We start from the raw sequence: 22,551 nt of genomic DNA, 5'->3' as shown, positions 1-22,551 counted from the left end.
GAATCCACCTTCTGCTACCCAAACATTTGGACCATAGACCTCTTAGTACCTCAGTCAGGGTATAAAAGGACTTGTAGCTGTCTTGCTTCAAATAAACCCATAAACTTCCTCAGAGTCATATTTTCTTTGCTAATTTTCCTGGAAGGAAGCAGCAGCATCTATTCCTCACAGGGCAGTTCCCCATCTGCCCATGTCCACCACCTGAGGCAGAGAAGCTTTGCTGTCTCCACATCACCTCTGTGCCCACAGCAGATGTCTGGCCTGGACATCACACCCAAAACCAAATGTGTAGTTGCTGCTCAGCATTAGGTAGGAGATGCATTTTTCTGCTTCACTCCTTTGGGCAGATGTGTAAGCCCTGGGAAGAATCTAGCCAAGAGAAATTAATTTGTTGCAACCAAGCCTTTGCAGGGGTGTGATGATCCACTCCACTTGTGGTTTCTTAGGATTTTTTTCAACCAAGCATTTTCAGTAGGCAGAGGAAAGAGGGTGTGGGAACTGGCAGAGGAACTGAACTGTGTGGGTTGATTACAGAGTATTTTTTAAAAAAACCCATATTTACTAGTATATCACATGAACACAAATAATGCAATCCCAAAAGTTTGAAACTGAAAAAATATGTAACAGCTCACAGCTATCCTATCCTGCTGGCACCAGTCTGTTATCTGCAGTTTATTTTCCATCTTGGTTTTTCATTGATAGGTGATTGCTCACTGCCTCTGAAAATCAGGCCCTACTGGTGCTCAGTGACAGGGCCTCAACCACTTCTCTTAGGAGAGATGAGGTAATTATTCTCAGATATTAACAGGCAAATGCAGCATCCAGAGTTCAAAAGGACTTGATGCATCACACTGCAATTTCAGTCATAACAGTTATAATAGTTTTTAATTCTGATTGTGCACTGCAGCATAGTGAGCATGGAACAGCTCTGCAGACCAAGCAGCTCCAGTTACTCAACCTGCCCTTCAGAAGGACAAGTCAAGAAGCTATTCCCAAAACTCATCTTTGCAGTTTCTCTTTTTAAAGTTACATTCCACTACTTATGTCTCTTTATCTTGGTGATACAAATAAAAAACACCAACATCATCCCAAACCCATTTATCAGTAGTTTTGATTCCTTTTCTTCCCTCACTCCTCAGGCACAGATGTCAGAGTTTCAGAGATCCTTGTGACTCATGTGACCTGCTCACCATCCTCTGGGGACACTCACTAGTAGGAGGTATCTTTCTCAAACAAATACCCTGTGTTACTGACTCCCCAGAAAACTTGGCTGTGTTGCTCAGCAGAGGAAGTTTGCAATACCCCTGGATTGCCACATTTAGTGTTAAAAGAGTTTTGTGCCCTAGTCTCACTGGTCCCTGGATATTTGTGCTTTGATAAGCACACAAAAACACTCTTAAGGCCAGAGAAACAGCATCATAAAAGTAAAACACAAAATGATCTCATTACCATACAAAATTAAAAGAAAGGTGTTGCTAATTTAGATATTTACACACTTCCTAGGTTCTCACACAGACACACATGAAGTCTCTCCATGAAGCAGGCGATCATTTCAGGTTTCACAAATTGGCTTACACTGAAAGAGTTGCTAAAGGGGCAGGAAGTCACCTCCCACTCCTGTTCCTCTGACTGCAGGTTTCCAATTGCTCTCTTGAGTTGGGACTAAGGATCCTGCAGCCTCAGCATATGGAGATCTAACAAAAAGACTTACCTTTTTCATTTCAGAATAACTTCTGGATCTGGCAGTGCTGGTACAAACACTAGGCAACAAACAGGCACAGAGAAACAAGACAAGGGAGCCAGAGCTGCCCTTTCAGCAGGATTTCAAGTCAGCTTGAACAGGCTATGACTATTATCTGCAATCAAGCTCAAGGTGTTTCACATGGGGGATGATCTGGGACATATGTTTGTGATAAGGCTCAATTTCCAGCCTTGCTTTCCTCCAAGCTGAGGAAAGGCTTGCTGGTGTACGCCCTTTGTGGGGTGGGGGATCTGCTTAAAGCCTCTGTGGTCACAGGTCCCCAGTAACTCTTAACCTTGATATCCAAACAAAATACCAGTTTTTAATAGCTCTCCCACAGTGTTGCTGGCTTTTACAGTGTGACTTCTTTTTCTGAAACATAAAGAGTCCTTAAAAATGCTGATGACCCTTGGGCGTAGCTGCATGGAGTTATTATCTTGTGAAACCATTTATTTAAGGTGACAGCAAAGCTTATTAGCTGGCTTTGTTCTTAACCTGAGTATAAACAAATGGGTTATCCATGCATAGTGAATTAAATTCTTTCTACACACCAGAAAAAAAAAAAGTTTTAACACCACCACATAATTTTTCATTGTATGTATATTTAAAAATTACATCAGATGAAAAGTCTGGGGAAGTAGGAGGGCAAAGTGCATGTGTGTGTCATAGAGTGGCAGCAAAGTAAAAAATTGGATTAGCTTTATCATCTAACGCTAAACTTTCTTGAAAGTAAGTATAATTTTTTTAACCCTTCACCTCCAAACCTACTTGAAAAAATACAAAGTGTCCATAAGACAAATATGACTGCATGGCAGCTGCTGGGTTTGCCATGTGTCCCCATGCAGAGTGCCCTTCTCCATGAAATGCCTCCTGGCATGCCAGTGATTTCAGTCTGAACATGCTGAAATGCTTCACTCATGAACTATAAAATACTGAAAAATATTGGTTTGGCATGAATAACTGGTGATTCATCAGCATTTGTAATTGTTTGGGGGTATGGAGGTAGTCTTGGATTATTTGTATTCTGATTTCACATGAGAACATTGATATGAAACAGCAATAATTGAATCTGATAAGCTCTGGGGAGCCTTTCCCCAGGAGAGGAGGTACGATTTAGAGAGAGATACAGGAGTACAGAGGGAATTCTAGAAGGATGCACGGGGAGTTGCAGGTTGCCTCACATCACAACTCATAGATTTTATATACTCCTAAAATGAGTGATCATCATCTCAGGCAAAGCTAATTACCTGAGACATTATGATTCTATCTGCTGTGAGCAGGATGAAATTCAAGGTGATGTGTTCTCTTTTTTTTTTTTTTTTAATTAATTGTATGTCTATTTAAGCTTTCTTTGAAAATACAGGGATCTTAGACAGCATAAGATTCCAGCCTATGAGTATTTGGTGGTGAATGTTGTTTCTCCTTCTGTCAGTGTTTGGGCACGGGCTTCACAGGATGACTGTGTTGAGAAGTACCACAGTCTACAGGAGGCTGGGCAAGATCAGACCTGTGGTGTGAGCCTCCATCCTCTCTGAAATCCAGTGACTCCCTAAGACAGCCCCTGGTTACAGATTTGGGTTGCACTTTTGAATCTCCCCACTATGGCAAATTAACCGCCTATAAAGACATGAACTAGAGCCAGACGGTTTGGTCTTAGAACTCAACAACTCAGAAGACAAACACTTTATATTCCCTTCCAGGGAAAGAGCAGTTTTGGTGGGTACAGTCAGTGATGTTACAACCACACCACTTGAGAAAGGGATGTGAGAAAAAAATGGAGACAGAAGTGGACAAATAGAGAGCAAAGCTAGCAAGACTTGAAGAAGGGAGAGTCCCCTTCTCCCAGACCATTTCTCCAGCTGGCACCTGTGTCTTAGCATCCTCATGTCAGCAACACCTCCAGGAACTTCAGCAGTGCCAGTCACCCTCTGACCTTTCTGCAGCACTCACAAAAGCATTTGCAATGCATTCTTAAAAGTCTCCAGCCCCTCTTTGCCTTGGCACATTTGAGAAATGCAGATGAAGGTGTACAGTGGCACTAGACCTCAGTAGAGGGAGAGCCCTGCAGTCTCCAGAGGCTCTGCAGGGACTCAAACATAGCACTTCTCCTCACCTCTGGCTGCTATGAGGCCATCCTGTGCCGTTCCCTAGTGAGCTGTGAAGTACAATTATCCCCTTGCCACACAATGCTGAAGGCTTCATTATTGTCCAAAGCTTTCAAAACACAGGCAGGAGCTTTAGGAAACAGGTTTTAAGGTGTTGAATTCAGCCTCTCAACATACTCAGGTATAAGAAGGGGGCTTTCACAATCTTCATGCTCTGAAGGTCTCTTCACCACTCCTACAGAGGGACCGGGAGGCTCCCTCTCTGCAAAATTCACAAGATGTGTCACTGATAGTGGTATTTATCCCCAACTTCACATCTTGTTCGCAGGGACAGTATAAATGCTAAATAAGGAACCAAGAATTTAGAAAGAACAAGCTACAATTTGCCTTTTGCTGAAATACCTGCTACAATACAGATCATCCATCTCCTTCTTCATTCCCCATGTTGAGATTGGATCTTATTGTTGAATTTCAAGCCAAGATGAAAGCAAAGAGGATATCATATCCTACTGAATACAGAGGGGAGAAATTCTTCAGCAGAAATAATGCTTCAGTCATTTTTCATAGTTAAATTTGTTTTAGGTACACAAGATGATGCAGTACACACAGGAATATTGCTATAATTTCTTGTTCTTCTAAAAGCTATAATTAAACTTGTAAACACTAATTTGTGTTTAATTTTTGCGACCAACTTGTGATGGAAAGACTATAAATAGACTGACTTGGATGTTATTAAATTTTTTTGCACATACAGCCTTTGTATTTCCACACAGAATTTTTGGTGCATTAAGACCTGGTCATTGACCCAGTCACTTCTTCCTGCTTTATTTGTTTCTTTCCCTATCATTTTCTTTAACACCGAAGTGACTGAAGGAGCTGAATATCTGGGGAAAGGGTGGTTGATGGAGAAAATTCTTGGCTTGCTCAAAGTTTAGGACTTAGACTGCATTGTGCAAATCTTCATCAGCAAGGGAGCAAATACTGAAAATCCAGAGAGATAACCTTTCTTTCAAATTATTGTAACTAACCCATTTTTTGGAAGCTATTATTATTGGTAACTCTTAATCATCTTTTTTTTTGCTAGTATCAGATTTCGCTTACCTGAAGCAATTCTCACTTGTCCTTGATGCAGACATACACACAAATTTATATCGTGTTAAGATGTAGGTAGACTCTGTTTACAGCACTCCTCTTAGTTATTCTCAATTTACATAGGATTTGTAAACTGAATTTTGCTTTGAGTTTATATTTCACATGGCCTTAGACTGCAGCTGAAAGCAGCAGCTTTCTTCGATTTTAAGTGACAACCAAAGAAGAGTTTTGCTTTGTTTTAATTTTTTTTTTTAAATGGGGGTGTGGGGGGAGTTTATTAGGTGTGTAATAAACTTTTGTCTCAAAATTTGGCCTCAAATATTTGTTTGTCTCAAATATTGGCCTCAGCTTGCTAGAAATAAAAGCCCCAATCACTTACTGGAAAACCAGCTGTGCTCATTTAAATCTCAGTCTGAACTTGCCTGAAATCTAGTTCCGATTCCTTTTGAAGCCTAATTTGGGACTCCCAAGTTCTTAAACTATGACCACTCTTGGGATACTGATTTTGCATGCTAAACAAGGGGTTTGTACTTGGGTTCAAAATTCAAACCCATTCTCCTATTTATCTGGACATAATATTGGAGCCCCTTTGAAATTCCAGGTTCAAATATAGGCTGGTTCAATATAGACTGAACACTTCCAGAGGCACCATCCTCAAACACCCATATGCATCATTTCCATGGCAGGGGAACCACTCGCTTAAAATTCTTCACGTTTGCAGATTAGAGCATGATGATGAGGCTTGTCCTATTGCAGTGAAGCTCCTGACTGAGATTCCAGCCCAACTCCAGATGTGATGGCCCAGCAGCAGGCTCAGCTCTCTGTGTCAGACTGGCTGCTCTGCACCACCTGGTGCTGCCAGCCCGGGACACCCAGCAGGGCACCACAGGGGCTGCAGGATGGCCGCACAGGGCACCCTCGCACCCAGCTGGCACAGCCACAGCCCCCAGACTGCAAATGCCACAGGAGGAGTCTGCCCTGACTTGCTTTTAACTGAAGGCATTTTCACTCTTTTTACCTCAAACTGCAGAGTAGATCAGGAGAGATGTCCCCTTTGCATAGCCACCATTTAGATGGAAAATAGCACAAAGGACAGGATTTTTTCGTTTCAGCTGCTTTGACTCAGTAAAGGAAATGCTCGGTTTGAGTAATGGCATCCTTAATCAGCCTAGCCCTTGCGCACACTTCAAAATACCTTGAAGTTAAATCAGTGCTGAAGTCAGGCCTTTGTTAAGTTTAGCAGCCAAACAAGAAAGGCAATCTAGCTGTGTTGACATAATCCATTATTTCAGTGAGGCCTGTGAGACATAAAACAGGTTTGGAAACTGGGTATCTTCACAATAGATCAGGTCTTCAACATATCAGTAAATTTAAGCTATTCGATTTTGTTGTAGTTACGGCAGTCCTTTCATAAATATTAAAATATTATTCAGTACTGAAAGAATTCACATTAGTCACTTCCAATCACAAGAAATAAAAAAGGGAAGATAAAAATTAATCAAATATATTCTTTCATTAGTGTTTTATTTGAATTTATATCATATTCACAAAAATAGAAACAGTCTTTAGAACCATTTTGTGAATACATTGTCTCCAAGCTGAGATTTACAATGGCAATAGTGAAATATCTAACTTGGATTTGTTTCCATACGTAGACATTGAAGACGGTGCTGTGAGAAGCAAGCAGGAATTATGCAATGTGCTGCAGAAAGAAACATGAAAATGTAACTAAACATTTTAATGTCTATGTAGTTCAACAGCCTACATACATTTTCTCAGGATGTTTTTAGAGCAAGTTGCTCTAATTTTGTGCAGAAAATATTGAGAGTGCTCATGCCAACCCTTTGACGTTGTGATTTGCATCTGACTGTATAAATACAATATACTTTCCTATCTAGAGCTTTATACATACGAAAAATTATAGTACAATAAAAATCTATACACATGGTGCTACCAGTTCAGCAGCCGCTAACTTAAAGGATACATCTAAAAATATGATTGCTCAGCCTCTGAAACACAAAATAAAAGAGCAATCAGAAATGCTTTTTGTTTAAATAGCAATTTACATAAAAATTCATCTCTTCATTTTCTCCGTTTGCTTAGGTCTGGTAAAAAGACTCTCTTTGGTTGGTTGCATCTGTCCTTGGCAAGAACTGTAATTTTAAACAGTCCTTTGTGTTTGTCTTAGGCAAAGGTTTGTAAAACAGAGTAAATGTTGGCTGGCTTCTATTCCAACTTTGCTATTGTAATGCTGAATGACAAGTACCTACAACACTGCAAAGTTCTGCAGGGTGGAAACAGAGACTTGCATGATTTCCATGTGCTGAAAGATGTGACAGTGGAAGACCATTTATACTGCACCCCAACGTAAACACTCTCTCAATATATACAGAATGCTTCTAAGTACAATTTTGTCTTTCAAAACCTTTCAAAAGCAGGTTTAGCTGCTGCTCAGCAACCAAGTGGTGGCACGTATATATCGCAGGTTCATTTTATCTCCCAAGAAATTTTGTGAGAGATCAAGTAGAAAGCAAATCCAAGAAGTATTACTATCCATTGCTATAAGATAAACATTAACCTAAGACAAGGTACAACTGCATTGCAGATTTGTGATGGTACCACTGATCTCAGATTTTCACCCAGGGTGTGGAGGTGGTGTGAAGAGCATAGAGCAAAGGGCTACAAACAACCATCAGGTAAGGGGAAGAAATGGTCTTAGGAGCAAAGTGAAAGTGCTCTTCTTATCTGGTGGCCTGATCCTTGCTATATGAACTACAAAATGATGGTAAAGGAAGTGAAATGTAGCAAATCAAGCTAAAAAATTAAATTATTGAGTTTGCAAAAGCAAGCAAGGCTAGCACAGACAGTAAAAAAAAAAAAAAACCAAAGAGAGATAGACAGAGAAAAAATGCTTTGAAGTACACAAGCTTATTATTTGATTTGTAAATAAGATGAAGCTCTCTCCACCCAGGTTATGAAAAGTAAAAATTGTCATGTATGGGTAATTGATGGTGCCAGCTCTCGCATACACAGTGTAGGTGGTGGTGCTATTGTTTAACGTGCCCTACATGTGTAGATAACAAGTTAGGCTCTCATGTTTGCCTACAAATTATTGCTAAGCACTTTTTATACCCTTCAGATTGATACTTCTGTTGTCTCTTGGTTTCATCTCTATTTCCTTTTAAGACAAACAAAAATAGAATATCCTGCAACCTCCAGCTGTATCTTGCTAATATGGATTCAAACCCAGGGGATGCCTCAGGAAATAGATATTGGATGGATTTAATATGCTTGATTTTCTTTTTTTTTTTTTTCCTTTTCTTTTTTTTAAATTTGGACTTCTCAGTCCCTGTTATTGTTTTCCAAATTCCAATCCCTGAAAAAGTAATTTGAAATTGATCTTGGTTTCACCTCTGTTAACATCACCAAGACAATCCTGTTTCTCGACTCCCACATCTCACGTACTCAGTGACCTGGTGAAGTGCTGCCTTCTCTAGATTTTATTTCCCTACATTCTGCATATGCTCAGTGCTGGCAGAAAGCATTTGTGAGTTGGAGAAAGGAAAAGCTGCTGATGAACACTCAGTGCCTGCATAGTGCTGCTAGAGGTGAACCCAAAATACTGACCCAGATCTGAATGTCCCTAAAATTTCAGTGTCTTTATGTTAATGGGGTTTTTCCTCCAAGAATCCCAAGCACAAATGACAAATATAAGTGCAGTACAGAGTTAGACTTGAGGAAAGCAGAGGGAACTAATATTTTACACACAGTTTAGCTTTGCATTTCTCAAAGGTTTTTTGAAAGTATCTGTCCAAGTGAAACTTGACCTTCCAGGAGGACCACAGCTGGGGAGACTGCTTCCTCATGCCAAGGGATTAATAAAGATTCTGTTTGCCCACCTCCTCACTGCTCTATATGGCACACATTTGAAAGCTTTAATTAGAAGTGCAAGAGGGTGAGAGGATTACTAACATTCCTACTGGGAAACCAGTGCCTTTTAATAAGTTTTCCCAGTCAGAAAACAATCCTCCTTCAACAGCTGTTGGTCCCCAAGATCGACACTCTTCCAGCAGTTCAGGAGGTTAGGGAGGACACTGAGTATCACGTAAGGTCTGGTCCTAAATGTCTGCCCACAAAAAAAGGTCTCAGTGGTGGAGGTAGTATGGGCTCTCCAAATACATGCTGACAGCCAGCTTGCAGAGCCACTGTTCTGTGGCTGGGATAAGCCAGCTGAAGAGGAACCCACTGTCTAATTCAAGAAAAGCAGCTGAAAGCCAGCAAAGTATTAAAACACTCAGAAATCAGAGGCAGGAAGGAACAAGTGGTATTGGCCAAGGAAAGCTATAAACCATCTGACTATGGAAGAAGGCTACTTGGCTCAGAGATGCTTTACTGTTTCCTCCACTTATTGTTGCCTTCCAAAGTGGATTATCATACTCCCTAAATGCCCTAATATTTAGCTCCTTCCCTTTCTTTACATGACTCGTAAATCACATTATGCCTGTATGATTAAAAAAAAAAGAGGAAAACTTCACAAGAAGGGAAAAATAATCATAATTCTATAATGTTAACTTATATCACAGAAAACTGTGTACATTTTTTCCCCATACAGGACATACTTCAAATAAAATAATTTTAACACCAATAATGATAATGTTCTTTCTTCCCGACAGAAGTAGAATTGTTTTCTCACCCCAGTTTGATACATAAATATAAGAAAATAGTCTTTGAATATTTACATCCATGTGTTTTAAATGTTATTTCTTGATATATTTAATTTTCATTTTCTCTCCAACCACGAGCATTCTTTCCAAATTTATATACTAATCTCCGACCATCCACACGCTCAAGGATTTCTCTTTTGTAATAGTATCTGTTAAAATAAAAACAGAAAAATATATAAGAGTAAATTCACCTAAAAGGCCACTGCCAACTAGACAATCCCTTAGACTAGCTTAAAAAGTCTTGATTTTCTATTGAGATATATATATATATATATAGAATATCTAAGATCATGATAACTGAATGACAGAGAAGGAAAAATTGATGTTTTCTTTTTCCTTTATATTAATTAGCTTCTGAGTTTGAATTTCACCGTGTTTCAGGTCAAAGCATATTGCTGTATTTATCACACACTCTTACGAGATTTCACAGGGTTTTTTTCCAGATAAGCCAGGATCTAAAAATCAGACTGGGAAAGAACCTCATCACCCCTTTAAAAATATATTTTGAAGTTTCAGAGATTATGGAAAAATTCTCAAAATGTTGAATTAAAGAGGAAAGAAAATCCTAACGCCGATTTTAAGACAATGGATGGTGGGTTATACCTAGTTTCTGAATGTTGCTGGAAATAACAAGGTCTCCAGCCATTACTGGGCCATTTAAACATTCTCAGGTTTCTGCAACCATATTCCCTTCCTACATTGGTTGTAAACAGAATTTACACATCTATTAGCAATTATTTGTGTTTTATATATCATATATTTTACAGAAACAGGAGAAGAAAAGATCATGCTACAATCTGAAAACTGGTGTAAGAGACTGTCAAAGAAAGCAACTTCTGCTGTTGAGAAATCATTTTTAAAAGTCAGACAAATCCTCCATCCAGTTGGTCTGTGTATGTGCCACAGTCTTCCTCAGCAACATCCAGCTCACCTCATAGCCCGGCTGAGTTTCTCGTAAGTCATGCTGCTGTTGTTTTTCTTCTTTCCCCACAGCTGAGCCACAGCTTCAGATTTTAAAAATCTGAAGACACCTTCTGACCGGTCTTCCCACTTGATTAATCCTGGGTTTTTCTCAGGATTGAGAAGAATATCTCGGATAAATTCCCAAAGATGAGTTCCTCGAGGGTCTGAAAAAGGAAAGAGGGCAGGAAGGAGTGTCTCAAGAGCTCTCTGGGCTATGCTTGCAATTTTTATGTCATCTACAGAGGGTGAACACTCAGGCCATGGTTTCTGGAGCACAGGACCCCCACCTCAGAGATATGCAGGTGAAAAACACTGGCAGCCTTTCGACTGCAGGTAAACGTTGGCCTCAGGCAGGTAGGTAGGAGCCCCAGCAACCAGGGGAAGCAGAGTCCAAACCTCCCACTGCTTCCTTCTGCCTTTGGCACTGTTTCTGCCCTAAAGAGAACATGCTTAAGCCTTCCCCTCATCTCATTTGCCCATTTCTCCTGATCCCTGTCTACAGCACAGCATGTAACCTGATATTATTGTGTGGCACATGAAACAGCTGAGATTACTGTGAAGGAGGCACTGAACCTCCTTGCATTTAACAGACAGACAGAAGGCACAGGAGGTGAACTGCCATTCTGCATGAATAAGTAAGTAAGAAGGTGTAGAGTGGATAGAAAGACAGTGACAAAACTGGCCAGCCAAAACCGTGTGTAAAAAGGAAACCAAAAAGTTTGACCATGGTGTAGAAAAGACGAAAACAGATCTCCAAGTTCAACAGGTAGACCTCTCAGTTTAATCACAAATACATCTCACAGTTACTATAAAGATAGCACCAGAAAGTCCAGGTCAAAAAAAAAAAAAAAAAAAAAAAAAAATCCATCAAGTCAGATGAAGTAGTTTACAAATGAAGAATAACAAACACAGTGACAAGGTGAGCCAGTAAGACAGCAGTCCTTTGGTCTGACTTCAAAAGCATGCAATTAGACCAAATTAAGAAGGAAACAAGCTAGTCAAAGATGTGAAGGTAACTTGAAAATGGTATGCAGTGCAGTATAAGTAGAATTAGATTTAAGTCAACGAATCCATTATTTTTCTTTATTATTATAATTGTTTCCTGGACCCATTAAAATGTGGTAGACTATCTGGACATCAGTAACTTATCGTCATGATATGGAGCAGTACTGAAGGAACTGGAAATGAGGAGGATCAGCCCAGACTGCCAGTGTCACCTGTTTTATATGCCCAGGCTGTGACTGATGAGATGTTAGAATCACAGAATATCTCAAGTTGAAAAGGACCTATAAAAATCACCAAGTCTTACTCCCTGCTTCTTGCAGGACATCCCAGAACTAAGCCATATGACTAAGAGCATTGTTGAGAGGCTCCTTGAACTCTGTCAGGCTTGGTGCTGTGATCGCTTTCCTGGGGAGCCTGTTCCAGTGCTTGACCACCTTCTGGGTGAAGAACCTTCTCTGTTGTGCAGTCTAAACTTTCCCTGGCACACCTTCACTCCATTTCCTCATGTCCTATTACTGGTCACTAGACAGAGGAGATCAGCACCTCCCCCTTCACTGCCGTTCCTGAGGAAGCTGGAGACTGGGATGTGTCAACCTTCAGCCTTCTCTTCTCCAAGCTGAACAGGCTGACAGACCTCAGTTCTTTCTTCACACCAGGACTTTCTTCACACCAGTCCGGTCTGATCCTCTCATGAACAACCTTATTATACACACACACACACACAAAAAAAACCCCCACCACCTAGATATCTATGTACAGATATGAAGTTCAGGAGTTCTGTTGGGGCAAAGCGACAGAACAAGAGTAAGAAGAGTCAGGAAGAGACATAATCTGGAGGTCATATTGAAAAAGGATGAATGCAAATACCACAAAATGCAGTGAAAGACCAATACTAAGCTTTCCTATAGCTTCCTCCCTATAATCAGGGAAGTAAATAGGATGGAAAAGACATACATAGGATATTTTCAGCATCAAAAAATCTCGGTAAAATATGTAAATGGAACTATGTACAGAAATCACAATTATGGTATCCTGTCTTCAGAGTCAGGTTGTATAAAAACTTGCAGAAAATGTAGGTGAGGGGAGAGGAGAGACTGTCATATCAGGGGATAAGAAGGTGGCAAGACTGAGGCACAGGTGCTTGCTTGTGATGTCATGCGTGAGAAGTTCTGCAAGGAGATGCTGAGCAGGGTCTGTGGTGTGTGCTGCACCTGGCAGGCACAGGCACCAGCATGACTGTGCCCACGCACAGGCCCTTCTGATTAAATCCTGGGTCTTCCTCATCATTCCTTTCCTCCACTCCACCAGCCTAGCTCAATACAGGGCAGAGGAAGCTGGTTTCTGGTTGCTTCCCCATAGGCCCTCACTGATAAAAACAATTTGAAAAGTTTAACAATATTGAGTCCAAAAATGACGCAAACGAGCAGTACTAGATAGTCAGATCCTTTCCGAATTCATTCACAATAATGATTTAACGAGTTTTGCATTCAAAATGCTTCCTCTTCCCTCCCAAATAGGATCTGATTTTCATTTGTTTCTTTTTCCTTCAATCAACTAACCAACCCTTATAAGCATGGATGTTGACTTACTGTGCTTCTTGGTGTGGGACTTTGGGGTATGATCTTGCGATTTTTTTGCATCTGAAGAGTCTGCAGAGAAGGAAAATTAAGCCTATTTGTAAATTTGATTAAAGGCTTTCCATTGACTAGCAGGTTGAAAGAAATAAAACCACAAAAAAGAACAAATATCTCTTCTAAAGATAATCACTTTTCGGAAGGTAATCTAAGTGAGGAGGGAGAGTTTTGTTTTCTGTACTATATGTTAATCAGCACACTTCTCAAAGAGACCACTGATGAATAAAGAATGAATGCAGAGGTAAACATTTGACTTTTGAAAGCTAAATTTGATTAACAAATACCTCACCTCATATTGTGTGTGAGAGAGAGAAAAATAGGATGATCACATCTGTAAAAGGAATCCTGAATTGTCCCATTATCTTAGTCTTTGCTGAAGCACGTATCTTTGGGGGCTTATTTGTTTCTGAAGAGATGATCTAATGGGAAATGTATGTGCTGGTACCAATGCACAGAACACCTACCTGACTAAAACATAATGAACTGGCAAAGTGCTGTTGTTTAGGGGGGCAGGGTGGGGGAAAGGGGCTGCGCTGGTAGGAGTTTTTGGCAGCAGGACAAGCATATATTTCTCTGTGGCTCAGAGCCATAGGAACAAGCCATTTCTCATCAATGGTACTTTATCACCTGCAGCCAGCCAGAGGAGAAATAGGATTTCTGGCACAAGCATTTCTTCAGAAATGAAAAAAAAGAAGTTCCGCCTGTTCATGAATGTAACCTACCTCGCAGTCTGCACGTTCAACCCTCCCGCCCCCAAACCACCGCAGCCTGGCTCTGCTCTTGTACTTAATTAATAGCTTTCATCTGATTGCTCTAAGTCTCACAAAATCTGTGGGATAGACCTGAGAGGGAGCCCCTTCTGTGTTTGCTTTTCAGCATACCTTGTCCCTGAATCCCATAAAGCAAAGCTTAAGGTCCCACGCATGTTTTCCCAGCTTCTATGAATGCACAATTATCATACTTTTCATGGAAACCAGGCATTTGCATGGGAAAATGACTCACAGGAAATATTTATTTGCATAGAAACTTGTCAGATTTGCACAAGCTACTGCAATAACTGCATGTGAAAAGGTAGATGCAAAGTTATTCACACACTTGCTTTATTCATACATAACTGGAAACATAAACTGAACAAGACCGTGGGGATAGGCCTAACCTCTGCTATTCTAAGTCTGATAAATTACTGTCCTTGACCCCCAAGCAGCAAACGTGCTCTGAGTCATTTTGCCTTCCCACTCTCAAAGAGCAGGAACTAGCCTGAACCTCACTCAGCTTGGAGGGGGGTGTGGTTTGGGGGAAGTAAAATGAGGCTTATTTCACTGCCTTTCCTCAGATTATTATTCCCCATATGTTATTAAAAGCCTGTGGGAACTCCAGGTAACGACTGCAGGACCCAGTTCTTTATTTGCCCTCATATAAATCCTTCTCATTTTAAAATCCCACAATTCGCTTGCAAATGTTTGTTATGCTCCACTTAGCTGGAAATTTATTCTTGGAAGTTCAGCTGCCTTCTGCCTAGCCAGTGATTTATTCTGGATTTCAGCTGTGTAAATAGCCTCCTGCTCTGCCACAGCTCCTACGTGGAGACTGGTTTCAAACATGCCATGTTAGGAGGCTGGGGCCTGACAGATGAAAAGAGTTATGATGCAGTTTCAACAAAGCCGTCTTGCAAAACTTTTGACAAAAGGTTACACATTATTTGCATATGATTCAGGAATGAGCCATTTTTTTACGGGATATACAAATTTAGTTTTTACAGGAGGCTGTGCCCTTGGCGTGCCACCCTAGCTCTAGGCTTAAGCAGTCAGCAGATAAACACACCGTGCCAGGATCTGGACAGGTCCCCAGCCCTGTCAGAGAGCCCTGAAATCCTGGTAGCCATCTTGTGAGAGTGGGTGGAGGTGGTGGAGAAAGACAGGGTGTTTGGCTGGGGTTTTTTAAGGTTTGATGGTTTTCTTATTCTGGTCAAGTTTTCTCCCTCTGTCCTTTTTTTTTTTTTTGGGTGGGGGGAGGGTAGTTTTTTTTTTGGTTTGGTTTGGTTTTTGGTTTTTTGGGTGTTTGGTTTTTTTTTTTTATTGTTGTTTTTTGTTGGTTTGGGTTTTTATTGTTGTTAATTCTGTTAATTTGTTACTTTTCTTTGTTAATTTAATTAATGTAGCTGAGTGCATTGGTTTAAACAGTATGTCACTTGGCCAATCCAGCTCAGGAGGCTGGAGGAGCAGGGGACGGCAGGCACAGGGGCTGGGGCCATGGGCACATACAGAAGCCCAGGGCTGTCCCCAGAGCAAGGCTGGACTACAGCAACACACTCTCCTTTCTCCTCCCAGGACTTCCAGTGCCTTCTCCCTCAGATCTCTGCTTGACGGCCTCCTAAGAAGAACCTGCCTTCCCTCCCCGCTTTCTCGCTCCCCTGCCACCTCTGCTTTATTCTTTCCCCACTGCCTCGCTCTCCCGCCTCCGTGCTGGTGCCAGGACAGGGCCCACAGGGCCTTCACCAGTGTGATCAGACTGCACTTTGGCCGGGCACAGCTTTGCTGTGTCTCCTGCCCTTCAGCAGGCAGCTTTGAGCTCTTCCTCACGGAAGGCGGGGGGTTCAGTGGGCACCCCGTGTCAGCTCAGAGAGGCTGCAGCAGAAGCCCTTGTGCCGGTGCGTTTGGGCACAGGGCTTGGTGCCTGCCCTGCAGCTGCCCCAGGCCAAGCCCAGCCCGGCCCAAAGCCAGCAGCCTGTTCAGCATGAATCACGGGCTCACCGGGGAGCACAGCCGCTTTGGGGAGGAATGGGGCACTTGTTTGCCCCGTGTGCTGCACCTCAGGAAAGCGTGGTGTAGCTGGAATGTCTTGTCTCTCTGACACTAATGTTTACCCCTTTGACTCAGTCACTTTAAAAGATATGTGGAGATTACAGATTATTTGATCATCTTCCTCTTGACAGAGAGAAGACAGAAGCATTTCTTTAAAGAAAGCTATTGTAATAATGACAGCTAATAAATCTGTCAGAATCATCATTGCTTGGTTGAAAATTACTGGAAGCTCAGATGCAATCCTACGACAGAAGACCACAGAGACTATTACATGTCAGTAGCTCTGGGACAAGTGACAAACAATTAAAAATATAATTACAAGTTTCTTACCAGAAGATTGGTGACTAGGTGTCATCATGGAAATCTGAGCACGACAGAATGTTTTACTGTCCAATAAGTCTGGGAATTAAAAAGAAGACGTTTAAACTAATAGCCTCAGACAACAATAAAGCCATCTCAGAATGCATGAAGTATTGTGATGTTAGTTACCTACTGTGCTACCATAGCCACTGTCATAAAGATAATTCTCTTCTTTCCAGGACACCATTAATGATGGATCTGAAGGTAAAGGACCAAAAAGAAAATTAGATCACCAAAAGAACGTTTTTCAGCACAGAGGTAAATATTGAGCACTGAAAGAATTTAAAATGTGAAAAAAAAAGAAGAAAAGCTGTCAAGAGAACCAAGAAGTGAAGGGGCTATGTACAAAATTATTTCCTTTCACTCAAATTATGCATGGAGTTTTGCATATTCAGGCAAATATATTTACACAAAGCACTGACTTTTAGAAATAATGTATTATGCTCTTCCTTTTCCTGACTAGTATATCATTTATGCCTGGCCTTGGAGGAGGTTTCCTATGCCAGATCAACTCTAATTCTACCCAATCCAGTCCTGAATTCTCAGCCCCTGATGATTATGACAGTGCGTTGGAGCCACAGAGATGAAAGTGTTTTCAAATATCTAGTAAAAAAGAAGGATGCTTATGATGAGTGTTTATTTCTATAATGGTAGAACTCGAAAGTCCTCTCTGAAACACAGCTTATTGTTTAAGCACATAGTGAGAAACATCAAAGCCTAAAGCTAGATGAAGGGCCATTTTATTCCAGGCACACTATGTCCCCATCCTTAACCTAAAAACCACCTTCATGATTAAAGAGGAATAATTTTTAGTGACCTTCTGGTCATATGGATCAATATAAGCAGAACAGAAATATTGTCTTTATGACCTGTACACTGGTCTGGAAATTACCTCCTTCACAGTGCATGTTTAAGGTCAGAAGCTTTAAAAATCTCTTTTTCTTTTGAAACCAGGTCAGAAGGGATGAGATAGAAAGTTCAAATCTAGGTTAAACCTAATTTTTTTCATGTTCATATAAATGAAATCAAAAACCCCAAAATGAGTTACAGCTAAATAATCATGTTTGGCCAAGTTACCACTTATGACATAGGAATTTAGCAGGCATGCTAACTAATAGCTGCATGTTTGGGCACCCAGAGCTTGCGTTCCTACAATAGCACACACCCTTTGCTTGCTTGGACACCTGATCTGCCTAATGTTGCCTCTGAAAACAGGCCTTACACAGCCAGAACACGGGGAAAGTGTTCACCTTTGTTCATTTTGCCCTTTTTCAGTACCCATGTCTTTGCAGCTGTGATGATTTACTGGAGTGAGCCGGGCTTCCCCTCAAAACCACCAGCCCTGTCCCTGCTGCCTCACAAGAAGTAACTTTCCCAGCAGCTCTAATCCACAATTCCTGCTCCCCCACATGCAGAAACTTAACCCACTCCAACTGGCCGTGGTTGGCACCACCAGAGGCCCACCAGGCCATTCCTGATTCAGCTCATCCAGGAGAACCACCCGTCAGTTAGTCCTTTCCAAGATACGCAGCTGAGGTGCTTTGCCTCATGTCTGGTAGGAGGAGGAAATAATATCACACCAGGATCTCATAAATCAGGACTTAAAGGATTACTGGAGTTACCTCTATGGAAAGCAGCAAGGCTGCCTCATGCACATCTCCCATAGCAGGAGTGGATTGCAGATTGCAATCCTTGCCTGCTGCAAGGAGAATGTGGGCAATATTCCTGGCTGGAGAGGCTGGGCTCCAACAGGTTAAGTGGATAAACAGGCTGACAGTATTTGTTGGAGACACCACATGCAACAGATCAGTATTTTTTCTGCCAGCAGATATCAAAATGTGGCTCATGGGCACACCTACATACAAAGAGGCTGGGACTAGTGGGATAGAGTGTGTGGATATGGACAGGCGTGATCTGGCAAAGGAACAAGGAAAATAATTGTGCCTGAAGAGGACGGTTGAATCAAGCTCAAGTTCTTTTCTCAGTTGAACAAAGCCCTGGGAGGAAAGGGATCTAACTATAAACACACTCAGAAAGAACTGCAACAGCAAAAATGCAGATTTGATCAAACCAAACTACTGCCTGAATTTCAGTTTCATTGAAACCTGTGGAGAAAATGTAACATTTAAAATGTAACATTTTGTTTTCTCTCCAAGCTGGTTTTTGGAAATCTCCTCGTGTTTTAAACATTACAGCACTTCACAACAAAATATTTGTTCTTCCTTTCTTTCTTCCTTTTTTTTTTTTTTTAATGGAGCATATTGTTAACATAGTTGTTTTGAAATCTTTTGAATGAAGTGTAGAATGAAGTTCTCTACAAAGCTGCTTCCATGGAGCACCTCAAACTATTCCAACTTTGAACATCAGTGTAGACTGCTGATACTGCAGAGGTCTCCCAGGAAAAGTGGCCACATGCATGTGGTATTACCTGCAACTTCAGAAGTAGGCACGGACTGACATCTGTATTGCTTCTTTAATTCTGCATGATACACTTTCCCTTTTATTTAATGCCACTTTGATTTGTCTCCCTTGGAAGAGGGATCCCCTCTTTTCAAAGGACAATTTACCCAACTGCTACTCACCTGTTTGCTCTGTCTTCACAATGACATTATGAGATTGGTACATGTCACTTCCACACTGACCTGCAAGAAAGCAAATTGGCAGATGGGAAGTGTGAGAATGAGCACAGAGAAATCAAATGTATTAGCTCCAAGCAGCAACTTCTACACCTGAGCCAGAGGGCTGATTTTGGAGTAGAAAACATTCCCTCTCTTCTTCATCCTTCAGATTTCTGCCTTAAGTCATATCCAAGAAATTTAGCAATACCATAAATGTGCTATAAGCAGAATAGCAAACATAGAAAGTATAATCTGCCAGGCAGGCTTCTGGGGAACGTAAATGACTTCTGAAGATCCAGAATTCAGAGTAATGTACACATGTCTCTCTCTAGTATTTATTTACCATTCCATTTTAGGTGCTGGAGGTTGCTGTAAAGCAGTTGTCCTGCTGTCCCAGCTGCCTGAGTGAATTCCTGCAGGCTCATACTACACAGATGTTCCCCATTGATATCAAACTCCTGGAAAGGTATGCAGTTGGCATCCAGCTGGTTGGTATCAAGGAGGTGCTGCAGCCACTCCCAGACTTGAAACTTAGTCCAGTACTGTGGGTGTATTTCGTGCCACTGGGTTCCATAGAAGCTACTGGATACTGGAAAAGAAAAAAAATATTTGCTGTCTCTGATAGCATAATAGTCATCAACAATAAGATCTACAGCCAAATTGCATGTCTTGGAAGTCTGCAGATCTAGATGCTTTTCTCAGGCCTTAACATTGGCTCAGTAGCTATTGCTGGAGAAGATATTGTGGGGGTTTTGGCCTCAGTTTTCCAACTAAAAATTGGGCATTATTTCATTACACACTTCTTGGCTGATTGATTTGCAGGAATTAACTTATTAATGTTGGCTAAATACACCAAAGTTCTCTGAGGGAAGAGACTTTACAGAAATACTGCTGAAAAGGGATGTGTGGAAAAATTACTTTATTGCATCAGAAAATGATGGAAAAGCCTTGCAAAACTCTCATAAGGAGACATGATTCTTATTCTTATTCTTTGAATAAGAACTTAGTAGGGGCTAAATATTAATTATGGGGTTGGGAAAAAGAAAGTTAAAAGCACTCTCATAATGTTCCACAGTAAAAGCCTATCAGTGTGGGCCATGGTTCCACGACAGAGCTGGCATTCTGATGGTGCAGATTATTGCTGTAGTCATGTAAGGTGGTTTCTGAATGTAGTTATAAAACTCATTTTTAGCTATGGAAGCTGCCTAATTTTCTTGTTAGAATGTCTGAGTCTTTTCTTGGCAATCTCCTTAACTGCTCTCAGTTGTATGTCATTGCACGACAGTAATTTGCATGTGCAAATGGAAGAAATTCTACATGGGACAGGATCATTATGTAAGATAAGAGCAAAGGCAGGATTGCTTTGGTCTGTCCTCACAGAGTTCAGTGCAATTTATTCCCTGGGAAAGGAGGAAAATGGACTATGCCAGACAGAGGTGACAGTGAGATAAAATGTTCACAAGTGCAAGAAGGGTTTAAGGCTGACGGCATGAGAGATTACAGAGGGAGGAGAGACTGCCATGGCCTAGCTCTGCAGGGACCTTGCTCCAGGATATGGCACCAGCCTGTTCCCAGTCTCCTCTAGAAGAAAATTAACCACACAGTGAGAAACACTGACAGCAGTGGATATTGCCAGAGGACCACAAGCACCAGAACTGGCACATTTTAGGAAATCACCTTAACTCAGGCGCACTAGACCTCAGGCTTCTTCAGCTAAGGTACAGGACAGTTTCCAGGTAACAAAGAAACAATACCCATAGTTATTCAGCTTTCTCTATCAATATTAGCCAACAAGGCTTGTGTAAGTAACTTAGGGAGTTTGCAGTACTGTTCCTCATCCTACTATTGAAGGATGTGGGGAATGAGTGTGGAAATTATTTAAAATGTGGTATGTCAGCGAAAAAAGGTATGCTGGAGCTGTCATATATCCCCTGAAAAGGAGATTGATTTGTATTCTTATCACTTCAGAAGAGTAAAGTGATTTCAAAGGCCATGAGAATCCTAATGTTAGCAAAGATACTTTCGTGAGAGGAGAAAGTATCTTAGGTAAAAGTAAGTTTAGTGGTGAGTTACTGGGCAGGCTGGTCTGAGCTTTGAGATTCCTGTACCTCTAAAGCATAAGTGAATCCTGAGGAGTTTCGCCCTGCAACTTGGATGTAGACCCCCACCATTTGCCTCCACAAAATCCTATGGAAGAGTGAAACTCAGACATTACTTTTTTCGTGTATGACAATATTATAGAAAAACAAGCACATTTATTAAGCATATGTTGATGTATTCCTGTGTATTTAGAAATTACACAGCAAAAAGAATAAGCATTTCTTTAAGTGGGAACTTTAATTGTAAGGTTTGTTGTAGTATTATTTGGATCCAAAGGACAAGAGTAGCATATGATTGTCTGCGTAGATTTTAAATTTTACCTGTCCATTGAATAATGAAGAGAATTCTAAAAGTATGTCAAGCACCTATACAGATACAGGTTTATATATATTTTTATACTGAGAGAATATATATGAATACATTTTTACATACCCAGATATTAATCAGAAAACAGTAAAGAGAAATAAAGAGAAAAAATCACAAGCCACAAGCTACTTAGTGCTCTAATGCCAGTCTAATTATAAAGCTATCTAGAAATTTGAATCGAAAAAGCAAATACAGCAAAGGAATAAAAATACTATTCCCCTGGAAAGCCAGAGGGGTGATTAGCATTAAACAGTAATGTTGGTTCAGAGGAAGCACGAGGGGTAAAGGTACGAGAGAAAGAATTCTGGACTAAGAGAGAACTTCTGGCATTTTCAACAAAGTTAAATTTTAAGAAAGAGAGCCAGTAAGGAAATGAACAATAAACTGGTCCCTATTGTAAGTTCAGCTTTTTACAAATGAAGTAACAAAAGAAAATTTTTCTTACCAGAAGTGAAACTCCGGTAAATTAGTACTACTGAAAAATAATACTTGTACATGCTTAAAGGTGTAGCAGCCCCTTTCCCCTGGCTTTATTCCCAAAAATACTGCTCAGAGCAGTTCAATTCCTCCTACCATTGCATGTGGAATATCCGTCTGTCCAGGAAGGCTGCTGGTGGAGTAGATTGCTGCTGGAATTGATACTCATCCTGCCAGCTCCTTCCAAAATCATGATCTGTAAGTGAATCAAACAGCTTCCTTAGTGAGCGGTGTCTAGTCCAAGAGGTAAATGGCAAAAAAAAAAAAAAATCCACTGAAGGTGAAGCAAGGAGGCCAATTCCATTTGTAGAAGACACAACTGAAATCAAGAACATGTTGACACAACCCCTTTTCCACTGCCACAAAATCTCCTTATGATAAACATTACCATGATTAATTTGCATACGCAAGAAGCAAGTTTCTACAGCTGCCCATCCATAAATGAATAATCTGTAATCAGAAAAGAAGCCGAATGAAAAGACAAGGCTCCTGACAGAGCAACACATGAAAACTGCCAAGCTTTGAGAAATGAAATACTAAATAGTTTTACTTTTTTTTTTCTGCT

The 22,551-nt window shown here is 40.9% G+C and overlaps 1 protein-coding gene across 2 annotated transcripts; it reads right to left on the bottom strand.

Moving 5' to 3' along the window:
- Positions 1 to 9,711: 9,711 nt before the first annotated feature.
- On the bottom strand, positions 9,712 to 22,322 carry EHF (ETS homologous factor). 2 transcript variants are annotated; one of them, XM_054635585.2, is made up of 8 exons: positions 22,083 to 22,322; positions 19,387 to 19,632; positions 19,008 to 19,067; positions 16,555 to 16,623; positions 16,396 to 16,464; positions 13,220 to 13,279; positions 10,594 to 10,789; positions 9,712 to 9,811 (listed from the first exon to the last, which is right to left on the bottom strand). In XM_054635585.2, the coding sequence occupies exons 1-8, from the start codon at positions 22,177 to 22,179 to the stop codon at positions 9,712 to 9,714; spliced, it is 897 nt and encodes a 298-aa protein (XP_054491560.1). In that variant the 5' UTR covers positions 22,180 to 22,322. The 2 variants fall into 2 exon arrangements, with proteins under 2 accessions (XP_054491560.1, XP_054491561.1); XM_054635586.2 differs by lacking the exon at positions 16,396 to 16,464.
- Between the last annotated feature and the right edge of the window lie 229 nt (positions 22,323 to 22,551).

The sequence above is a fragment of the Agelaius phoeniceus genome, chromosome 6, assembly GCF_051311805.1.
Source record: "Agelaius phoeniceus isolate bAgePho1 chromosome 6, bAgePho1.hap1, whole genome shotgun sequence".
NCBI lineage: Eukaryota > Metazoa > Chordata > Aves > Passeriformes > Icteridae > Agelaius > Agelaius phoeniceus.
Note: the sequence above shows the minus strand (reverse complement) of the source record. Positions and strands in the feature narration are given on the sequence as shown.

Coding starts and splice junctions, on each gene's coding strand:
- EHF (XM_054635585.2), bottom strand. CDS start 22,179: ATGATTTTGGAAGGAGCTGGCAGGATGAGTATCAATTCCAGCAGCAAT. Junction 10,790..13,219: donor GTCCCACACCAAGAAGCACA/GTAAGTCAACAT, acceptor TTCCTTTTTCAG/ACCCTCGAGGAACTCATCTT. Junction 9,812..10,593: donor AAACTCAGCCGGGCTATGAG/GTGAGCTGGATG, acceptor TTATTTTAACAG/ATACTATTACAAAAGAGAAA.